At 42.1% G+C, this 19962-nt stretch overlaps 2 protein-coding genes across 2 annotated transcripts in view; both read left to right on the top strand.

The window, feature by feature from the left end:
* Positions 1-19000, top strand: part of LOC145532135 (ankyrin repeat domain-containing protein 26-like) — a 31475-nt gene extending 12475 nt beyond the window's left edge. The window contains exons 6-9 of the mRNA XM_081556565.1: positions 6408-6436; positions 6532-6604; positions 17952-18061; positions 18336-19000. Of these exons, the coding sequence (XP_081412691.1) occupies positions 6408-6436; positions 6532-6604; positions 17952-18061; positions 18336-18467 (344 nt within the window). The 3' untranslated portion in view covers positions 18468-19000. The remainder of the gene's footprint in view (positions 1-6407; positions 6437-6531; positions 6605-17951; positions 18062-18335) is intronic.
* LOC145530944 (serine palmitoyltransferase 3-like) overlaps positions 18683-19962 on the top strand; it is a 101888-nt gene continuing 100608 nt past the window's right edge. The window contains exons 1-2 of the mRNA XM_081552280.1: positions 18683-18809; positions 19285-19440. Of these exons, the coding sequence (XP_081408406.1) occupies positions 18683-18809; positions 19285-19440 (283 nt within the window). The remainder of the gene's footprint in view (positions 18810-19284; positions 19441-19962) is intronic.

The raw sequence follows: 19962 nt of genomic DNA, 5'->3' as shown, positions 1-19962 counted from the left end.
ACCAAAGAGGAGAAGATAGGGAATCTACCTGAAAAAGAATTTAGAATAATGATAATAAAAATGATCCAAAATCTTGAAAACAAAGTGGAGTTACAGATAAATAGCCTGGAGACAAGGATTGAGAAGATGCAAGAAATGTTTAACAAAGACCTAGAAGAAATACAAAAGAGTCAATATATAATGAATAATGCAATAAATGAGATCAAAAACACTCTGGAGGGAACCAACAGTAGAATAATGGAGGCAGAAGATAGGATAAGTGAGGTAGAAGATAGAATGGTGGAAATAAATGAAGCAGAGAGGAAAAAAGAATCAAAAGAAATGAGGAAAACCTCAGGGACCTCTTGGGCAATATGAAATGCCCCAACATCCGAATCATAGGAGTCCCAGAAGAAGAAGACAAAAGGAAAGGCCATGAAAAAATATTCAAGGAGATAACCGTTGAAAATTTCCCTAAAATGGGGAAGGAAATAGTCACACAAGTCCAAGAAACCCAGAGGGTCCCAAATAGGATAAACCCAAGGTGAAACAACCCAAGACACATATTAATCAAATTAACAAAGATCAAACACAAAGAACAAATATTAAAAGCAGCAAGGGAAAAAAAACAAATAACACACAAGGGGATTCCCATAAGGATAACAGCTGATCTTTCAATAGAAACTCTTCAGGCCAGAAGGGAATAGCAGGACATAATTAAGTAATGAAAGAGAATAACCTACAACCTAGATTACTGTACCCAGCAAGGATCTCATTCAGATATGAAGGAGAATTCCAAAGTTTTACAGACAAGCAAAAGCTGAGAGAATTCAGCACCACCAAACCAGCTCTTCAACAGATGCTAAAGGATCTTCTCTATTCAGGAAACACAGAAAGTGTCTATAAACACGAACTCAAAAACAACAAAGTAAATGGCAACGGGACCATACTTGTTAATAATTACCTTAAATGTAAATGGGTTGAATGCCCCAACCAAAAGACAAAGACTGGCTGAAAGAATACAAAAACAAGACCCCTATATATGCTGTCTACAAGAGACCCACCTCAAAACAAGGGACACATACAGACTGAAAGTGAAGGGCTGGAAAAAAATACTTCACACAAACGGAGACCAAAAGAAAGCAGGAGTCACAATACTCATTTCAGATAAAATAGACTTTAAAATAAAGGCTGTGAAAAGAGACAAAGAAGGACACTACATAATGATCAAAGGATCAATCCAAGAAGAAGATACAACAATTATAAATATATATGCACCCAACATAGGAGCACCACAATATGTAAGGCAAATGCTAACAAGTATGAAAGGGGAAATTAACACAATAATAGAGGGAGACTTTAATACCCCACTCACACCTATGGATAGATCAACTAAACAGAAAATTAACAAGGAAATACAAACTTTAAATGATACAATAGACCAGCTAGATTTAATTGATATCTATAGGACATTTCACCCCAAAACAATAAATTTCACCTTTTTCTCAAGTGCACACGGAAACTTCTCCAGGATAGATCACATCCTGGGCCATAAATCTAGCCTTGGTAAATTCAAAAAAAATTGAAATTATTCCAGTCATCTTCTCTGACCACAATACAGTAAGATTAGATCTCAATTACAGGAAAAAAACGATTAAAAATTCCAACATATGGAGGCTAAACAACACACTTCTGAATAACCAACAAATCACAGAAAAAAATCAAAAAAGAAATCAAAATATGCAGGGAAACGAATGAAAATGGAAACACAACAACCCAAAACCTATGGGACACTGTAAAAGCAGTGCTAAGGGGAAGGTTCATAGCAATACAGGCGTACCTCAAGAAACAAGAAAAAAGTCAAATAAATCAACTAACCCTACACCTAAAGCAACTAGAGAAGGAAGAAATGAAGAACCCCAGGGTTAGTAGAAGGAAAGAAATCATAAAAATTAGGGCAGAAATAAATGCAAAAGAAACAAAAGAGACCATAGCAAAAATCAACAAAACTAAAAGCTGGTTTTTCATGAAGATAAACAAAATTGACAAGCCATTAGCCAGACTCATCAAGAAACAAAGGGAGAAGAATCAAATCAACAAAATTAGAAATGAAAATAGAGAGATCACAACAGACTCCACAGAAATACAAAGGATCATAAGAGACTACTACCAACAGCTATATGCCAATAAAATGGACAACTTGGAAGAAATGGACAAATTCTTAGAAAAGTATAACTTTCCAAAACTGAACCAGGAAGAAACAGAAGATCTTAACAGACCCATCACAAGCGCGGAAATCGAAACTGTAATCAGAAATCTTCCAGCAAACAAAAGCCCAGGACCAGATGGCTTCACAGCTGAATTCTACCAAAAATTGAGAGAAGAGCTAACACCTATCTTACTCAAACTCTTCCAGAAAATTGCAGAAGAAGGTAAACTTCCGAACTCATTCTATGAGGCCACCATCACCCTAATTCCAAAACCAGACAAAGATGCCACAAAAAAAGAAAACTACAGGTCAATATTACTGATGAACATAGATGCAAAAATCCTTAACAAATTTCTAGCAAACAGAATCCAACAACATATTAAAAAGATCATACATTATGACCAAGTGGGCTTTATCCAAGGAATGCAAAGATTCTTTAATATCTGCAAATTAATCAGTGTAATACACCACTTTAACAAATTGAAAGATAAAAACCATATGATTATCTCAATAGATGCAGAGAAAAACTTTGACAAAATTCAACATCCATTTATGATAAAAAACCTATGGAAAGCAGGAATAGAAGGAACATACCTCAACATACTAAAAGCTATATATGACAAACCCACAGCAAACATTATCCTCAATGGTGAAATATTGAAAGCATTTCCCCTAATATCAGGAACATGGCAAGAGTGCCCACTCTAACCACTACTATTCAACATAGTTTTGGAAGTTTTGGCCACAGCAATCAGAGCGGAAAAAGAAATAAAAGGAATCCAGATAGGAAAAGAAGAAGTAAAACTCTCACTCTTTGCAGATGACATGATCCTCTACATAGAAAACCCTAAAGATTCTACCAAAAAATTACTAGAGCTAATCAATGAATATAGTAAAGTTGCAGGATACAAAATTAACACACAGAAATCCCTTGCATTCCTATACACTAACAACGAGAAAACAGAAAGAGAAATTAAGGAAACAATACCGTTCACCATTGCAACGAAAAGAATAAAATACTTAAGAATATATCTACCTAAAGAAACAAAAGACTTATATATAGAAAACTATAAAACACTGATGAAAGAAATCAAAGAGGACACAAATAGATGGAGAAATATACCATGTTCATGGATTGGAAGAATTAATATAGTGAAAATGAGTATACTACCCAAAGCAATCTATAGATTCAATGCAATCCCTATCAAGCTACCAATGGTATTTTTCACAGAACTAGAACAAATAATTTCACAATTTGTATGGAAATATAAAAAACCGCAAATAGCTAAAGCAATCTTGAGAAAGGAGAATGGAACTGGAAGAATCAACCTGTCTGACTTCAGGCTCTACTACAAAGCCACAGTCATCAGGACAGTATGGTACAGACACAAAGACAGAAATATAGATCAATGGAACAAAATAGAAAGCCCAGAGATAAATCCACGCACCTATGGACACCTTATCTTTGACAAAGGAGGCAAGAATATACAATGGATATGTTCGATGCATGAGACAAGGGCTCAGGGCCGGGGCAATGGGATGACCCAGAGGGATGGGATGGGGAGGGAGGTGGGTGGGGGGTCCAGGAAGGGGAACACATGTAAACCCATGGCTGATTCATGTCAATGTATGGCAAAAACTATTACAATATTGTAAAGTAATTAGCCCCCAACTAAAATAAATAAATTTATAAAAATAAATAAATAAATAAATAAATAAAATTAAAAAAAAAAAGAATATACAATGGAGAAAAGACAATCTCTTTAACAAGTGGTGCTGGGAAAACTGGTCAACCACTTGTAAAAGAATGAAACTAGAACACTTTCTAACACCATACACAGAAATAAACTCAAAATGGATTAAAGATCTAAACATAAGACCAGAAACTATAAAACTCCTAGAGGAAAACATAGGTAAAACGCTCTCTGACATAAATCACAGCAGGATCCTCTATGACCCACCTCCCAGAATATTGGAAATAAAAACAAAATCAAATGGGACCTAATTAAAATTAAAAGCTTTTGCACAACAAAGGAAACTATAAGCGAGGTGAAAAGACAGCCTTCACAATGGGAGAAAATAATAGCAACGAAGCAACGGACAAAGAATTAATCTCAAAAATATACAAGCAACTCCTGTAGCTCAATTCCAGAAAAATAAACGACCCAATCAAAAAATGGGCCAAAGAACTAAACAGACATTTCTCCAAAGAAGACATACAGATGGCTAACAAACACATGAAAAGTTGCTCAACATCACTCATTATTAGAGAAATGCAAATCAAAACCACAGTGAGGTACCATTTCATGCCAGTCAGAATGGCTGCTATCCAAAAGTCTACAAGCAATAAATGCTGGAGAGGGTGTGGAGAAAAGGGAACCCTCTCACACTGTTGGTGGGAATGCAAACTAGTACAGCCACTATGGAGAACAGTGTGGAGATTCCTTAAATAACTGGGAATAGAACTGCCATATGACCCAGCAATCCCACTGCTGGGCATACACACTGAGGAAACCAGATTTGAAAGAGACACATGTACCCCAATGTTCATCACAGCACTGTTTATAATAGCCAGGACATGGAAGAAACCTAGATGTCCATCAGCAGATGAATAGATAAGGAAGCTGAGGTACATATACACAATGGAATATTACTCAGACATTAAAAAGAATACATTTGAATCAGTTCTATTGAGATGGATGAAACTGGAGCCCATTATACAGAGTGAAGTAAGCCAGAAAGAAAAACACCAACACAGTATACTAACACATATATGTGGAATTTGAAAGATGGTAATGATAACCCTATATGCGAGACAGAAAAAGAGACACAGATACATAAAGCAGTCTTATGGACTCTGAGGGAGAAGGTGAGGGTGTGACCATCTGAGAGAATAGCATTGAAACATGTACATTATCATATGTGAAACAGAATGCCATTCCAGGTTCGATGCATGAGACAAATGCTCAGGGCTGGGGCATTGGGATGACCCAGAGGGATGGAATGGGGAGGGAGGTGGGAGGGGGGTTCAGGATGGGGAACACATGTAAACCCATGGCTGATTCATGTCAATGTATGGCAAAAACCACTACAATATTGTAAAGTAATTAGCCCCCAACTAAAATAAATAAATTAATAATAAAAAAAAGAAAGCAAAAAAAAAAAAAAGATATATGCTGTACCGGTGTTTGTTATTCAAATTAGATTAATTTGAAAAAGGACACATTGACTCTTTTTTTTAAGATAGCTCTTTTTTGCAAGTTGTTTCAGAGAAATCCTTTGAAGCATTAGCATGATGTACCAAACCAAACTAAATTTTGAAGACAAATAGATTAATAGGGTTCATTCCCTAAATGCTAGAAATACTTGTAATAAATACTACACTGATTTTCAAACATGCAAGATTTTTAATTTCTAGTAATTCTGTGGCAATTAAATGTATTATTTCCTTTTTGATCATTGTATTTCAATATTGAGAATTTATTATACATTATTTCCTAGATGTATCTTATATACCTTCTTGCATGAGTGGATCGAGACACTTTAAGATGGCTAAACTAGAGGAGCCAAGACATGTAGGCATACAAGTAGCCCACATGGATATGGGGAAAAAATGAATATTTTTATGAGCCATTTTTCTACAAGTGTATATCCAGGCTAATCAGTTCATTACTCTGTCTTTGATGAGAAATGAATTATGCATTCTGGTGAACTGTCATCCCAACTGTGCACTTCTTAAATGACTGGACAGATTGAAGAACATGATGCATACTTATCATATAATGGTGTAAATGATAACTGCTGTGTTGCATTCAAGATATGTTATTGCATTTTACCAACAGCTTTCACGTTTATCTTCTTGGGTTCATGACTTGCTCCTCTGATTAAGATCGATTTTCTCCTCATCAGTCAGCATGTTCACATTGGTCTATGTGCACTTTAATGATTTATAAAGCCATTGAAAATGTAATGTTACTTTTGAAATCTTACTGCATGTTTTGTTAAACCTGTATTTCTATTTTTTCTTCACTATCTATAATGGATTCATATGTCTGTCTTGCCAGTGTCCTAACATCCCCCTAAAAACAAGACACTGAAAGTGAATGTATTCAGTGCCAAGGCTGAGCGTGAGGATTCTGCTCGGTACTAACTCTGCATGGATGTACAGCTGGCTTTTATATTTACATGTAATTAACTCTATGTCCCTTTTTTCTTTTAGATTCTCCAGGGAAATATCCTAACGTGAAGGTAAAAACGTTTATGATTTTATCTTGAATTCTGAACTGTGGATTGTCTCATATGTGCATTATTTAGTAATCAAATTCTTTCCAAATCCCATTCAGCCAGCAGTCAGAATGAAAGATTCTGTTCCTAATAAAACAGTCAGAATGAAGGATTTACAAACATCCAGTTCAGGTAAATTTTGCAGTACACAATTAACTCTGGAAAGAGGGACACTGAAATATTTGAAATGCTCAGTCTTCATACTTCTAACATTTTTTGTTGCAAATTTAATTGAAGACTTAGACATACATAAGGCAAATGTTATTGTTGATACCTGTTTTTTGAAACAAAAGATATTTACAAGCATAAGAACAAGAAATTTTTGAAATGTAAGCTTCAACTCAAGATGTTTCTGTGTATGTTTTGACACTCTGAAGTTCTCAGTTTGGAATCTCTATACTTCTCAGGAAATCTCAGCGATTAAATTTTAGACTCTAAATTTTTTCCAATGCCCAAAAATGGTTGTTTGAACTCTAACCTTTCCCTAGAGTAAAACTTCACTTTCTAATATGTCAGTTGTATTTCAGCTTATAATTACTTCATTATAATGTTGTTACACAGATGAATGTAGGCCAATCAGATGTTTTGATAGGCAGACTGTGTGTGTGTGTGTGAGTTTGTGGTGTCTTTGATTATTAGAAATAGGGGAAGTAATCATACTTTAATGACTATTTGATAGACATAATCTTTTGAAACAGTGATTCTGAAAGTTGTTGGCTTTAGGATCCTTTTATACTTCTAAAAACTATTGAGAATTCCAAGGAACTTTTGTTTATGTCTATTGATGTTTACTATATGGGAGTTCAGTTGAGTTCAGTCGCTCAGTCGTGTCCGACTCCTTGCGACCCCATGGACTGCAGCACACCAGGCTTCCGTGTCCACCAGCACTCCAGGAGTTTACTCAGACTCACGTCCATCGAGTTGGTGATGCCATCCAACCATCTCACCCTCTGTCTTCGCCTTCTCCTCCCGCTTTCAGTCTTTGCCAGCATCAGGGTCTTTTCCATTGAGTCAGTTCTTCACATCAGGTGCCCAAAGTATTGGAGTTTCAGCTTCAGCATCAGTCCTTTCAATGAATATTCGGGACTGAATTCCCTTCGGATGAACTGGTTGGATCTCCTTGTAGTCCAAGGGACTCTCAAGAGTCTTCTCCAACACTACAATTCAAAAGCATCAATTCTTCAGTGAGCAGCTTTCTGTACAATCCAACTGTCACATCCATACGTGACTACTGGAAAAACCATAGCTGTGATGAGACAGACCAATGTTGGCAAAGTAATGTCTCTGCTTTTTAATATGCTGTCAAGGTTGGTCATAGCTTTTCTTCAAAGGAGCAAGAGTCTTTTAATTTCATGGGTGCAGTCACTGTCTGCAGTGATTTGGAGCCCCCCAAAATAAAGTCTGTCACTGTTTCCATTCTTTCCCGATATGTTTGCCATGAAGGGATGGGACCAGATGCCGTGATCTTAGTTTTTTGAATGTTGAGTTTTAAACCAACTTTTTCACTCTCCTCTTTCACTTTCATCCAAAGGCCCTTTAGTTCTTCGATTTCTACCATAAGGTTGGTGTCATCTGCATATCTGTGGTTATTAATATTTCTCCCAGCTATCTTGACTGCAGCTTGTGCTTCATCCAGCCCGGCATTTTGCATGATGTATTCTGCATATAAGTTAAAGAAGCAGGGTGACAATATACAGCCTTGACATACTCCTTTCCCTATTTGGAATCAGTCTGTTGTTCCATGTCCAGTTCTAACTATTGCTTCTTGACCTGCATACAGGTTTCTCAGGAGGCAGGTCAGGTGGTCTGGTATTCCCATCTCTTTAAGAATTTTCCAGTTTGTTGTGATCCACACAGTTAAAAGCTTTGGGGTGGTCAATAAAGCAGAAGTAGATGATTTTCTGGAACTCTCTTTCTTTTTCGATGATCCAGCGGATGATGGCAATTTGATCTCTGGTTCCTCTGCCTTTTCTAAATCCAGCTTGAATATCTGGAAGTTCACGTTTCATATGCTGTTGAGGCCTGGCTTGGAGAATTTTGAGTATTACTTTGCTAGCGGGTGAAATGAGTGCCATTGTGCAGTAGTTTGAACATTCTTTGGCATTGTCTTTCGTTGGGATTGGAGTGAAAACTGACCGTTTCCAGTCCTGTGGCCACTGCTGAGTTTTCCAGATTTGCTGGCATATTTAGTGCAGCATTTTCACAGCATCATCTGTTAGGATTTGAAATAGCTCGGCTGCAATTCCATCACCTCCACTAGCTTTGTTCATAGTGATGCATCTTAAGGCCCACTTGACTTCACATTCCAGGATGTCTGGCTCTAAGTGAGGGATCACACCATCGTGCTTATCATGAAGATCTTTTCTGTATAGTTTTTCTGTGTGTGTTCTTACCACTTCTTCTTAATATCTTCTGCATCTGTTAGGTCCAATCCATTTCTGCCCTTTATTGTGCCCATGTTTGCATGTAATGTTCCCTTGATATCTCTTACTTTCTTGAGAAGATCTCTAGTCTTTCCCATTCTATTATTTTCCTCTATTTCTTTTCATTGATCACTGAGAAAGGCTTTCTTATCTCTCCTTGCTATTCTTTGGAACTCTGCATTCAAACGGGTATATCTTTCCTGTTCTCCCTTGCCTTTAGCTTCTCTTCGTTTCTCAACTAATTGTAAGTCCTCCTCAGACAACCATTTTGCCTTTTTGCATTTCTTTTTCTCCAGGATGTTCTTGATCAATGCCTCCTGTACAATGTCACGAATCTCCATCCATAGTTCTTCAGGTACTCTGTCTATCAAATCTAATCCCATGAATCTATTTGTCATGTCCACTGTGTAATCCTAAGGGATTTGATTTAGGTCATACCTGAATGGTATGGTCTAGTGGTTTTCCCTACTTTCTTCAATTTAAGTCTAAATTTGGCAATAAGCAGTTCATGATCTGAGCCACAGTCAGCTCCCGGTCTTGTTTTTGCTGACTTTATAGAGATTCTGCATCTTTGGCCGCAAAGAATAGAATCAGTCTGATTTCATCATTGACCATCTGGTGATGTCCGGGTGTAGAGTCTTCTCTTGTGTTGTTGGAAGAGGGTGTTTGCCATGCAGTACGTTCTCTTGGCAAAGCTCTGTTCGCCTTTGTCCTGCTTCATTCTGTACTACAAGGCCAAATTTTCCTGTTACTCCAGGTATCTCGTGACTTCCTACTATTGCATTCCAGTCCCCTATAGTGAAAAGAACATTATTTTTGGGTGTTAGTGCGAGAAGGTCTTGTAAGTCATCATAGAACCATTCAACTTTAGCCTCTTCCACATAACTGGTCTGGGCATAGACTTGGATTACTGTAATATTGAATGGTTCCCCATGAAAACGAACAGAGATCATTGTGTCATTTCTGAGATTGCATCCAAGTACTGCATTTGGGACTCTTGTTGACTGTGATGGCTACACCATTTCCTCTAAGGGATTCTTGCCCACAGTAGTAGATATAATGGTCATTTGAGTTAAATTCACCCATTCCAGTCCATTTGGGGGCTTCCCTGGTAGCTCAGTCGGTAAAGAATCTGCCTGCAGTGCAGGAGACCTGGGTTCAATGTCTGGGTCAGGAAGATCTCCTGGGGAAGAAAATGGCAACTCACTCCAGCATTCTTGCTTGGAAAATCCTATTGCCAGAGGAGTCTGGCGAGGTACAAGTAGTCCATGGGGTCATAAGCGTCGGACACGACTTAGGGACTAAACCACAAACCAATTGATTTCAGTTTACTGATTCCTAAAATGTCGATGTTCACTCTTGCCATCTCCTGTTTGACCACTTCCAATTTGCCTTGATTCATGGACCTAACATTCCAGGTTCCTATGCAGTATTGCTCTTTACAGCCTCGGACTTGACTCCTATCTCCAGTCACATCCACAACTAGGTGTCGTTTTTGCTTTGGCTCCGTCTCTTCATTCTTTCTGGAGTTATTTCTCCACTGATCTCTAGTAGCATATTGGACACCTACTGACCTGGGGAGTTCATCTTTCAGTGTCCTATCTTTTTGCCTTTTCATACTGTTCATGGGATTCTCAAGGCAAGAATACTGAAGTGGTTTGCCATTCCCTTCTCCAGTGGCCCATGTTTTGTCAGAACATTCCAGCATGACCCGTCTGTCTTGGGTGGCCCTTCATGGCATGGCTCGCTAATAATTTCATTGAGCTAGACAAAGCTGTGGTCCATGTGATCAGTTTGGTTAGTTTTCTGTAATTGTGGTTTTCAGTCTGTCTGCCCTCTGATGAATAAGGATAAGAGGCTTATGGAAACTTCCTGATGGGAGAGACTGACTGATGGGGAAACTGGGTCTTGTTCTGATGGGATGGGCCATGCTCAGTCACTCTTCAATCCAATTTTCTGTTGATGGGTGGGGCTGTGTTCCTTCCCTGTTGTTTGACCTGAGGCCAAACTATGGTGGAGGTAATGAAGAAAACGGCACCTCCTTCAACAGGTCCCAGGCATGCACTACTGCACTCAGTGCCCCTGACCCTGCAACAGACCACCTCCAACCCTCACCTCCGCCGGAAACTCCTGGAAAATAAAACTAAAAACTGTAAAAATACAGGCACACACAATCACAATAGCTAATTCCGTTAGTCATTAGAGTTCTGATATCACATATCCTGTCTCTGGAGAACTCCTGTGTGCACTCAGAACATAATGAGCATGGAAGTAACGTTTAGAGTTGTTGTGAAAATAGTTTTGACCTCTTGGAAGAACTAAAGAGCCTCTTGATGAAAGTCAAAGAGGAGAGTGAAAACGTTGGCTTAAAGCTCAACGTTCAGAAAACTAAAATCATGGCATCTGGTCCCATCACTTCATGGCAAATAGATGGGGAAACAGTTGAAACAGTGTCAGACTTTATTTTTGGGGGGCTCCAAAATCACTGCTGATGGTGATTGCAGCCATGAAATTAAAAGATGCTTACTCCTTGGAAGGAAGGTTATGGCAAACCTAGATAGCATATTTAAAAGCAGAGACATTACTTTGCCAAGAAAGGTCCGTCTAGTCAAGGCTATGGTTTTTCCAGTGGTCATGTATGGATGTGAGAGTTGGACTGTGAAGAAAGCTGAGCGCCAAAGAATTGATGCTTTTGAACTGTGGTGTTGGAGAAGACTCTTGAGAGTCCCTTGGATTGCAGGAAGATCCAACCAGTCCATCCTAAAGGAGATCAGTCCTGGGTGTTCATTGGAAGGACTGATGTTGAAGCTGAAACTCCAGTACTTTGGCCACCTCATGCGAAGAGTTGACTCATTGGAAAAGACTCTAATGCTGGGAAGGATTGGGGGCAGGAGGAGAAGGGGACGACAGAGGGTGAGATGGTTGGATGGCATCACCAACTCAATGGATGTGGGTTTGGGTAAACTCCGGGAGTTGGTGATGGACAGGGAGGCCTGGCATGCTGCGATTCATGGGGTCGCAAAGAGTCGGACACGACTGAGTGACTGCACTGAACTGACACTCTAGAATTTACATTTTGTTCACTTAAAAGAGCAGGCTCCAGATTCATGAAAACAGTGGCCTGGACAATGTTCAGTATATGCCTCCCTAGAAGGGGTGAGGGAGACTCCAGCTCTGTCAGAACCTAGTGAGAAAATAGCACAGAGCCCCAGTTGCAGCTTAAAAGATGACTGAAATAATAGCATTTGGCTCATCCTGACAGTCCCAGTACAGCAGTGGATCAGGAGGAAAGCGGACCAGGGGCTTCAGTGAGCACAGAGAAATTTGCCCCAGTTTCCAAAAGAAAATTTATCGATTGGCACCCCCACAGTTATTAGCCCCCAGGGTTCCACAGGTATAATTAGAATGGGAGCTTGTGTGGGGACCCCAAAGCACTTTCAGTCCAAATTGCCTTGAGAGTCCAACCCCTGGGGCCTATGTCTCAGAGGGCAGTCTCTTCTCAGGTGTGGTCATTTTATAGACCAGACAGGGAGCCAGATGCAGCTTAGATGCCTGAGGGAAATCCAGCTTGAGATGCCTCTACTTTCTACCATAATAACGAGTCCACCCCTTTTCACCTGGGTTACTCTGGGCACTTTTCCTCAGTCTGTTTCAGAGTGGATCTTACAGCCATTGTTGGGGCTTCATTCTTTTGCCAGGTTTTTTTTTTTTCTCCTACTTTCCTCCTCGTATTTTTTACCATGATATACCTTCTGAGCCAGCTGTAACAGTTTTTTAAAGACTGATTTGGCCCAAACGCCTGTTTTCATAACTTATGACAGATATCTGGAGCAGACTGAATGAGAAATCTATCTTTCAGATTATTTCTTCCTCTGTATTTTTGGGATCAAAGTCAGTAAACTTGTGGAGAGCCTCTTGTAGTCTATCTAGGAATTTATCAGGAGCTTTCTTCTCTCCCTGTTCTGTGTCAGCCAACTTAGCATAGTTTAAAGTCTTAGTGTGCACTCGCTTGAGTCCTTCAAGAATATACCTGGCAAAGTGATTCTTATCCCACCTTCGTTTAGGCATGCTATAGTTTGGCTCGTCATGGGAACTGCTTGGCTCCCAGGAGGGAGGAGGGCTATTTTGTGTTCCCTCTTTCTCCTTGTCACATGCTCAAGCCATTCATCTCCAAAAGTAGTAGTTTCTCCCCAAACTCGAGCTCTCGAGTCAGGAGTCAGCATTTGTCCCAAGACATATGTTACATCTCTCCAAGTAAGGTCATAAAGTTAGTCCTGTAAAGGCTTCTATGAATTGGGACTGTTCGAATTTCTACTGAGACTGAGGCAACCCCTCCTGGAAGGGTGCCCTGACTCAGCCTGTTTAGTTGGGAGCCCCAGATACAGGGGCAAAGTAAGAGAAGAGGAGGCAGCTGAAGGTTTCACACCCAAATCTGCACCCTTAGGACATAAGTCTAGCATGTCTCACAGAGAGATAAAGAGCAACACATATGGCACTTCTACCCATTTCTCTTGTTTTCTACAGAACTGATCTAATTGTAAAACAGTATTATAATTGAGGCCCTTCAGCTGACCAGTGTTCCCCATCTTCCAAAGTATACCATGGCCATTCGGTATCAAAGAAAAAGATCAGGCATATCTTTTTTAAACTCTGGGAATCAAACTTGTCCCCGTTTTAAAAAATACATTTTAAAGAGGTGGTTCTGAATCTGCTAGCTCCCATCTGTAAGTGAGAAAAAAGCAGCATCCACAGCCTTGGCTTCTTTCCACCAGAGGCGTCCCTCCCTGCTCTAGATGGGGGTGTAGACAGACGTTCCACCAAAGCTTTCCTTCCTTGGTTGGACTTAGTCTGTCCCTTACCGACACAGGTGACTTATCTGTCCCTCCCGGTTCCACTACCGAGGTGGGGTGGAGGTGCACCAGAGGTAGACCTGATGGCATCCCAGACTGATGTCCAGTTCCTCTCCATTAAGACCTTTTGACTGATTTTCGCTCCTTCTCTGATGCCACCTGGGGTGAAGCAGAGGAGCTTCCTGGAATGTTTCTCAAGCTAGGACTACTAGGGGAAGCATCCACGTTCCATGTGCCTGTGCACATTCCCGAATACAGTCCTGACCACAATAGAACCTTTCAGGTATAAAGTTACAAACAAAAAATCCAAGATGTCTCTTCTGAGTGTTGCCACACCAGTATATGGGATAGCAAAAGAGGGAGTGGAGGGTCAGCCAGCGAGGAAAAAGTGATTTTGGTCCTCAAGTTACTAGGGCCAATCCTTCCAGTTCATTCCCACAGATTCCACAAAAGGAATATCTAGGGAGTTGAGACACAAGCCACTGGAGAGGTTTCTCTGGTCTGCTAAGAGCTAGCACCACCAAAGGAAGCCCAAGCACTTCCAAGCGGACCAGATCCTCCAGTTCCCGATCTGTGTCTTCAAAAACCTCATGGTCACCAGCAATGCTTCTACCCACATAGATCAGAGGCACAGCCATAACAAAGACTTACTTTTAGGACTCTGGACCCTGAGGCAGCCAGCCAAGAGAATGACCTCTAGCTTGAGAGACGTTCCTGGAACTAGGGCTCCGCCTTGCTCCCAAACGTGCTCTTTTAACTTTCAGCTCCTAGCAAGGCTAGGCGCTTCCATCCATATAGTTTGAGGTCTAAGTAAAAGTACAGAGTAACAGCATGGATCACAAGTCCCATGAAAGTCTATGATCCGACAGGTTAGGTTAGTAGCTCTAATTCCCCACGCAATTACGGAATGGTCAAAGAGACCAGGAAAAGGTGACTGAGAAAGGAAAATTCAGTCCACATGCTTCGCCCGTTTCTGGCCCTTCCCCTCGCAGGGATGTTGGGTGTCTCTTGGCATTGGGAGGTCAGTATATAAACCCCGACAAGGCTTTCATTTTGGGGTCTGCCTTCCGTCATTATAAGGCACCACAAAATCCCAGTGCAGGGCTCATCCCTTGCTTTGCACAGGACATGTCATTCATTCACACAAGCACACTGCAAGATCAGTGAGACCTTGAGAGACAGGCAAAGAAAGCCGTTTTGAGTTCATCTTGTTAATTTTAAATGGATGTTTAAAAACTGCAGAGACTCTGTTTCTTTCTCTAACAGGTGTTAGGGTCGATGACATGTTTATCATGATTTCTGCCTGGCAGAAGACCAGCCTCATGGATAGCATAAGTGAGCGGATATCCAATGTCTATTCAAAAGTGGCAGTATCCATTACAATCACCACCATCACCAATGTCCTGGCCTTCTATACAGGAATTATGACCTCTTTCATAACAATAAAGAGCACATGACCTCTTTCAGGTCCGTACAATACTTTTGCATTTATATAGGAACAACCTTGCTCTTTTGTTATTTTCATAACATCATCTGTTTTGGAGCATTTATGGCCGTGGATGGTAAAAGAGAAGTAGTCTGTCTACACTGGCTGAAGAAGCAGGAAATTCCTGACCAAAAATGTTCCTCATTAAAAAAGTCCTTTTGCCTCCCACGTAATTTTCTCCAAGGTGAACATAAAGCTGATATCCATCCAATGAATCTATTCTTTTTTCAAGTTATTTTTTATTGAAGGATAATTGCTATACAGGATTTTGTTGTTTCCTGTCAAACCTCAACATGAATCAGCCATAGGTATACAAATATCACCTCTCTTTTGAAACTTCCTCCCATCTCCCTCCCCATCCCACCCCTCTAGGTTGATTCAGAGTCCCTGTATGAGTTTCCTGAGCCATACAGCAAATTCCCATTGGCTATCTATTTTACATATGGAATCCAGTGAATCTATTCTTTAGAGAATATTTTACTACTTTTCTCACAAGCACAGAGTCCAAGTTTTTTGTAGTGCTCCTATACTTTGTACATCATAAGTAGTATATATGGGTGTTTCTGAGTGCAGAAAAGTTTAGACCTCCGAAATTTGGCAAGTGACAACTCCTACACCACACAATATTGTAATGTAGAAGAAGAATATTTTTCAAGTTATGGTCCCAGGGTTATGGTTATCGTTACTGAGACTCTTGACTACTGGGATAAGATACTAGGCAAAAATTAGAAAAATGTCTGGCAGATTTTGAAAACAGTGAGTATGTAGATAAAAATGTTAGAGTTTTGGTTATGAGAATATATAAAATATATGGGAAACCTCCATCAAGATATAAATGATACAACAGCTTTTCTAAGAAATAAATGCACTTTTTAAATGGAATTTCCACTTTTTGTGTATAACATTAATATTACACCATCATGGGAAATCATTTGTTCCCAGGTCTTCATTCAAACCATGAGTATGTCTTCTTCAACCAATAGGAAACTGATATTACACCAGTTCCGAGACAAGGCTGAGAAGTGTGAAGTTCCCCTAATGGTATACAACCAAGCTTTCATATATTTTGATCAGTATTCTGCAATATTAGAAAACACTGTTCAAAATGTGACTGTTGCATCAACAGCTATGTTCATTGTTTCCTTATTGTTAATTCCTCATCCCTTGTGTTCTTTGTGGGTAACTTTTGCTATTGCTTCTGTGATTATGGGCCTCATGGATTTTATGGCCTTCTGGAATGTCAATCTTGATTCCATAGCCGTGATTAATCTTGTCATTTGAATAAATGAATGACTATTCAGCCAGCTTCACCTGGGCACAAGGAAGGCATCTAAACAGTGGTGATAGGCAGCTAGTCTAGTCAGGGAAATTTGGGGTGGGGGAGGTCGGGCCTTGTTGGAAGGGCTCTGGTCTATGGGGTGCCCTCTGCCCCCTCACCCACCACCCACCTGAACTTGATCTCAGGTGCTGATGAGCGAGGTCTGGGGCAGATGCCATGCTGGAAGAACTCAGAGGCTGGGAAGGGAGGCTCCAAGGGCAGCACTGGCTGGGCCTCTGGCCGAAGCAGCCCTTACTGCCAGGAATCCAGCTTCTCGCAGGCGGGCCGCAGGGCTCCACGGTCCCCTGGCAGTGGCCAAGTCTACGCTGGGCTGCACGGAAACGAGCTGGAAGCCACTGAGTGGCGACTGTCAGGTTTATGAGTCTCCTCAGCACTCATCTTCCTGGAGAAGCAGTCAGCTCGAAAAGCAATTTTCTAAAGAGACTTTATCAGGAGAGTCCGTGTAGGGTGCTTGACTAAAATAAAAGGGAAGAATAGAACTGGCTGTGAGGCATCTGCACTGGGCCATCCAAGTCAGTGAGCAGAGGCAGCCTGGCCCACCCCACTGCCAGTGTGTTCCCAGAGCACTCTGTCCGGCTCAGCCCCCACCCTCCCCTGCCCACTCAGCTCCTTGAGCAAAGTGTTAGTTGCTCAGTCGTGTCAAACTCTTTGCAACCCCGTAGACTGTAGCCTGCCAGGTTCCTCTGTCCATGGGGATTCTCCAGGCAAGAATACTGGAGTGGGTTGCCATTCCCTTCTTCAGGGGATCGTCCCAACCCAGGGATTGAACCCGGGTCTCCTGCATTGCAGGCAGATTCTTTATTATCTGAACCACCAGAGAAGCCCCTGAAGGCTGTGGCAAACTCTGGATTTTAAGTGAATTTGGAAATCAACGTTAACATTTGACCTGAATAGCAGAAGCAGCTCAGTAGAGAGCGGAGGGTGTGCTCAACCGCATACCGGTCAGGTGTGGCCGTAACCAGTCACTTCTGAGCTGCAGTCATATTGTTACAATAGTCATAACAATCATTTCAGCAATAATTTCTCTTTATCAAAGTACTTAGTGCTGTAAAAGAAAGACATCTGAGCTCCCGTCCCACTCTCAGTTGCCCTAATGGGACTTGGGTGCTGACAGTTTTTTTTTTTCTGAAAGATGATCTCAGGAGACCCAAGTGAGGAGGAGGCGATGTAGACAGGGAAAGAAAGCAGCTCAATAGAGAAAACACAGAGGATGCACTGACTGGCACCTCGCTGCCCTGGGCAACTAGGCTCCACCCCACCGGGGACACTGAGTTGTCCCCACCAGCAGTGAGGAACCCAGGCTGTATTGACTCAACTCCTCCTGTCAATCATTGGGTAGGGTTTTTCCTTCAGGATCAGATCCCTGACATTTTGCCATCAGGGTCCACAGGGGCCTCAGCTGCAAGAGAACTCAGCAGAGACCTAGGAGAAGTGGAAAGGGGGTCAACTGCATCGGCTGCATCCCTCATCCAAACAGATCAGAGACTGCAGGTGACTTGCTCAGGGTCACACAGCTGGTATAATAATAACCCCCAGAGTCCATGCTCTCCCTGCTCCCCAGAGTGGCCTTCAAAACCCCTGGGATAGGAATCCCTCGGCAGTCCTGTGATCAAGATTCTGACTTCCAATGCAGGGGGTGTGGGTTCAATCCTTGGTGGGGGAACTAATGTCCCACATGCCCCTGGATGCAGCCAAAAATTAAAAAAAACAGACCCTGGGATAGTGTCCCCACCTCTCACTGTGTGTCCTGCCACTTTGTCCTCAGGAAAATTCCGACCATTGGCAAGCTGGTGCTGACTCACGACCAACGCATGCAAGAGGAAGGAAAACTTCGTCCGCTACCTGGAGCACATCCAAGTGGTCGTCACAGTCAACGCGATCAGGAGAGGGGACCTGAACATCAACATGACGTCCCCCGTGGGCACCAAGTCCATCCTGCTGAGCCAGCGCCCCCGAGATGCCGCTGCCAAGGTGGGCTTCAACAAGTGGCCTTTCATGACCACCCACACTTGGGGAGAGGACGCCGGGGGCACCTGAACTCTGGAGCTGGGCTTTGTGGGGAGCGCGCCCCAGAAGGGGGTGCTGAAGGAGTGGATGCTGATGCTGCACAGCATGCAGAGTGTCCCCTACATTGACCAGGTGGTGCGGGATCACCAGTCCAAGCTGGCCATGTCCAAGAAGGAGGAGCTGGAGGAAGAGCTGGACGAGGCCGTGCAGAGAAGCCTGAAGAATATCCTTGGCAAGGACTAGCGCCCGAGTCCCCCTCCCCCGTCCCCGCCACCCACTCCAGGCGCCTAGCAGTGACCCTCCCCCCACACCAGCAACACCCACGTCTAGATCTGAAGCTTCGCTCACTGTCAGTGATTCTTTTCATTCCCGTGGAAGCAACCTTTTCTATTCTGTGCCCCAAATACAGTGCTCCCACCCACACCTCTGTCCTGTTTGTGACTCCAAGCTCTTCATTTCTGTCCTTCAGATAGGTGATATCGTGTCAAGCAACCCGGGACAGCTCTCCCCCTCCATTTCTTTCATAGAAGAGAAGAGAATGCATTTAAATAAGCCAGGCTTGGGGACTCCAAGGATGTTTTATTCATGATCTCAAGGGAGGACCCGTTATGTAAAAGGAGGAGCCAGGTTTATGACAGAGGTGAGCTCTGAGTCTCTTAAAGCCCAGATGCTGTAAATCCTTTGGGGAAAGATGTGTTGACTTTTAGCAAGATTTTCCAGAGATGTAAATGAAGATGGCGCGAATCGAATCCAAAGTTCCCCTAGTTACCAGATGGGTAGGAGAGAGTCCAAAAGCATGAACTCAGGAAATCTTACCATCACGGTCAGCGTCGTAGCTTGTCTGGCTCGCCAGTGTAATAGGCGTAAGATCTCAGTGTCCTGGCTGCCTTTTCATCAGCCGCTGCTCTGAGTTATGGTAAACTCTGGGAGATGCCCCCGTCGTTCTCGGTGTCCCTAGCGTTTCTCCAGTCCCAGTTTTCTGGGGCTCCTCCCATAGTTATGCAAAACAACAACAAAAAAAAGAAAGGCAGGATGATGACACATCTAGTAAAGAGTAGCTTAGTAGTTCTTAGCACAGGGATGTTCTGGGGCTTCTTAGTCTGATGGAGGGGAGAGAAGGTGAGCATTTTCTAGAGCTTTCCATACATAGGAGGATTGGAGGAAAACAGCTTCTAAAGTTGATGAGCTGGGGAAATGGCCTCTGTTCTGAAAGAGGTGTGTGAGGGCGAGGGATCAGGTTTGGAGATGTGGGCAGCCACTTCACAGGAACCCCCATTTGTATGGAGCCCCTTCCCACTGAAGGGAGAAAAGCCAGCTCATCTCCCTGTAACTTGAGACCCAAAAGAGACAGAAGCCCTTCGAAAGGAAAGCACTACAGTCAGCTA

This window comes from Giraffa tippelskirchi, chromosome 13 (genome assembly GCF_054371585.1).
Source record: "Giraffa tippelskirchi isolate mGirTip1 chromosome 13, T2T-mGirTip1v1.2.pri, whole genome shotgun sequence".
In the NCBI taxonomy this organism is placed as follows: domain Eukaryota; kingdom Metazoa; phylum Chordata; class Mammalia; order Artiodactyla; family Giraffidae; genus Giraffa; species Giraffa tippelskirchi.
The sequence above is the reverse complement of the archived record's forward strand: the minus strand, read 5'-3'. Positions and strand labels throughout refer to the sequence as shown.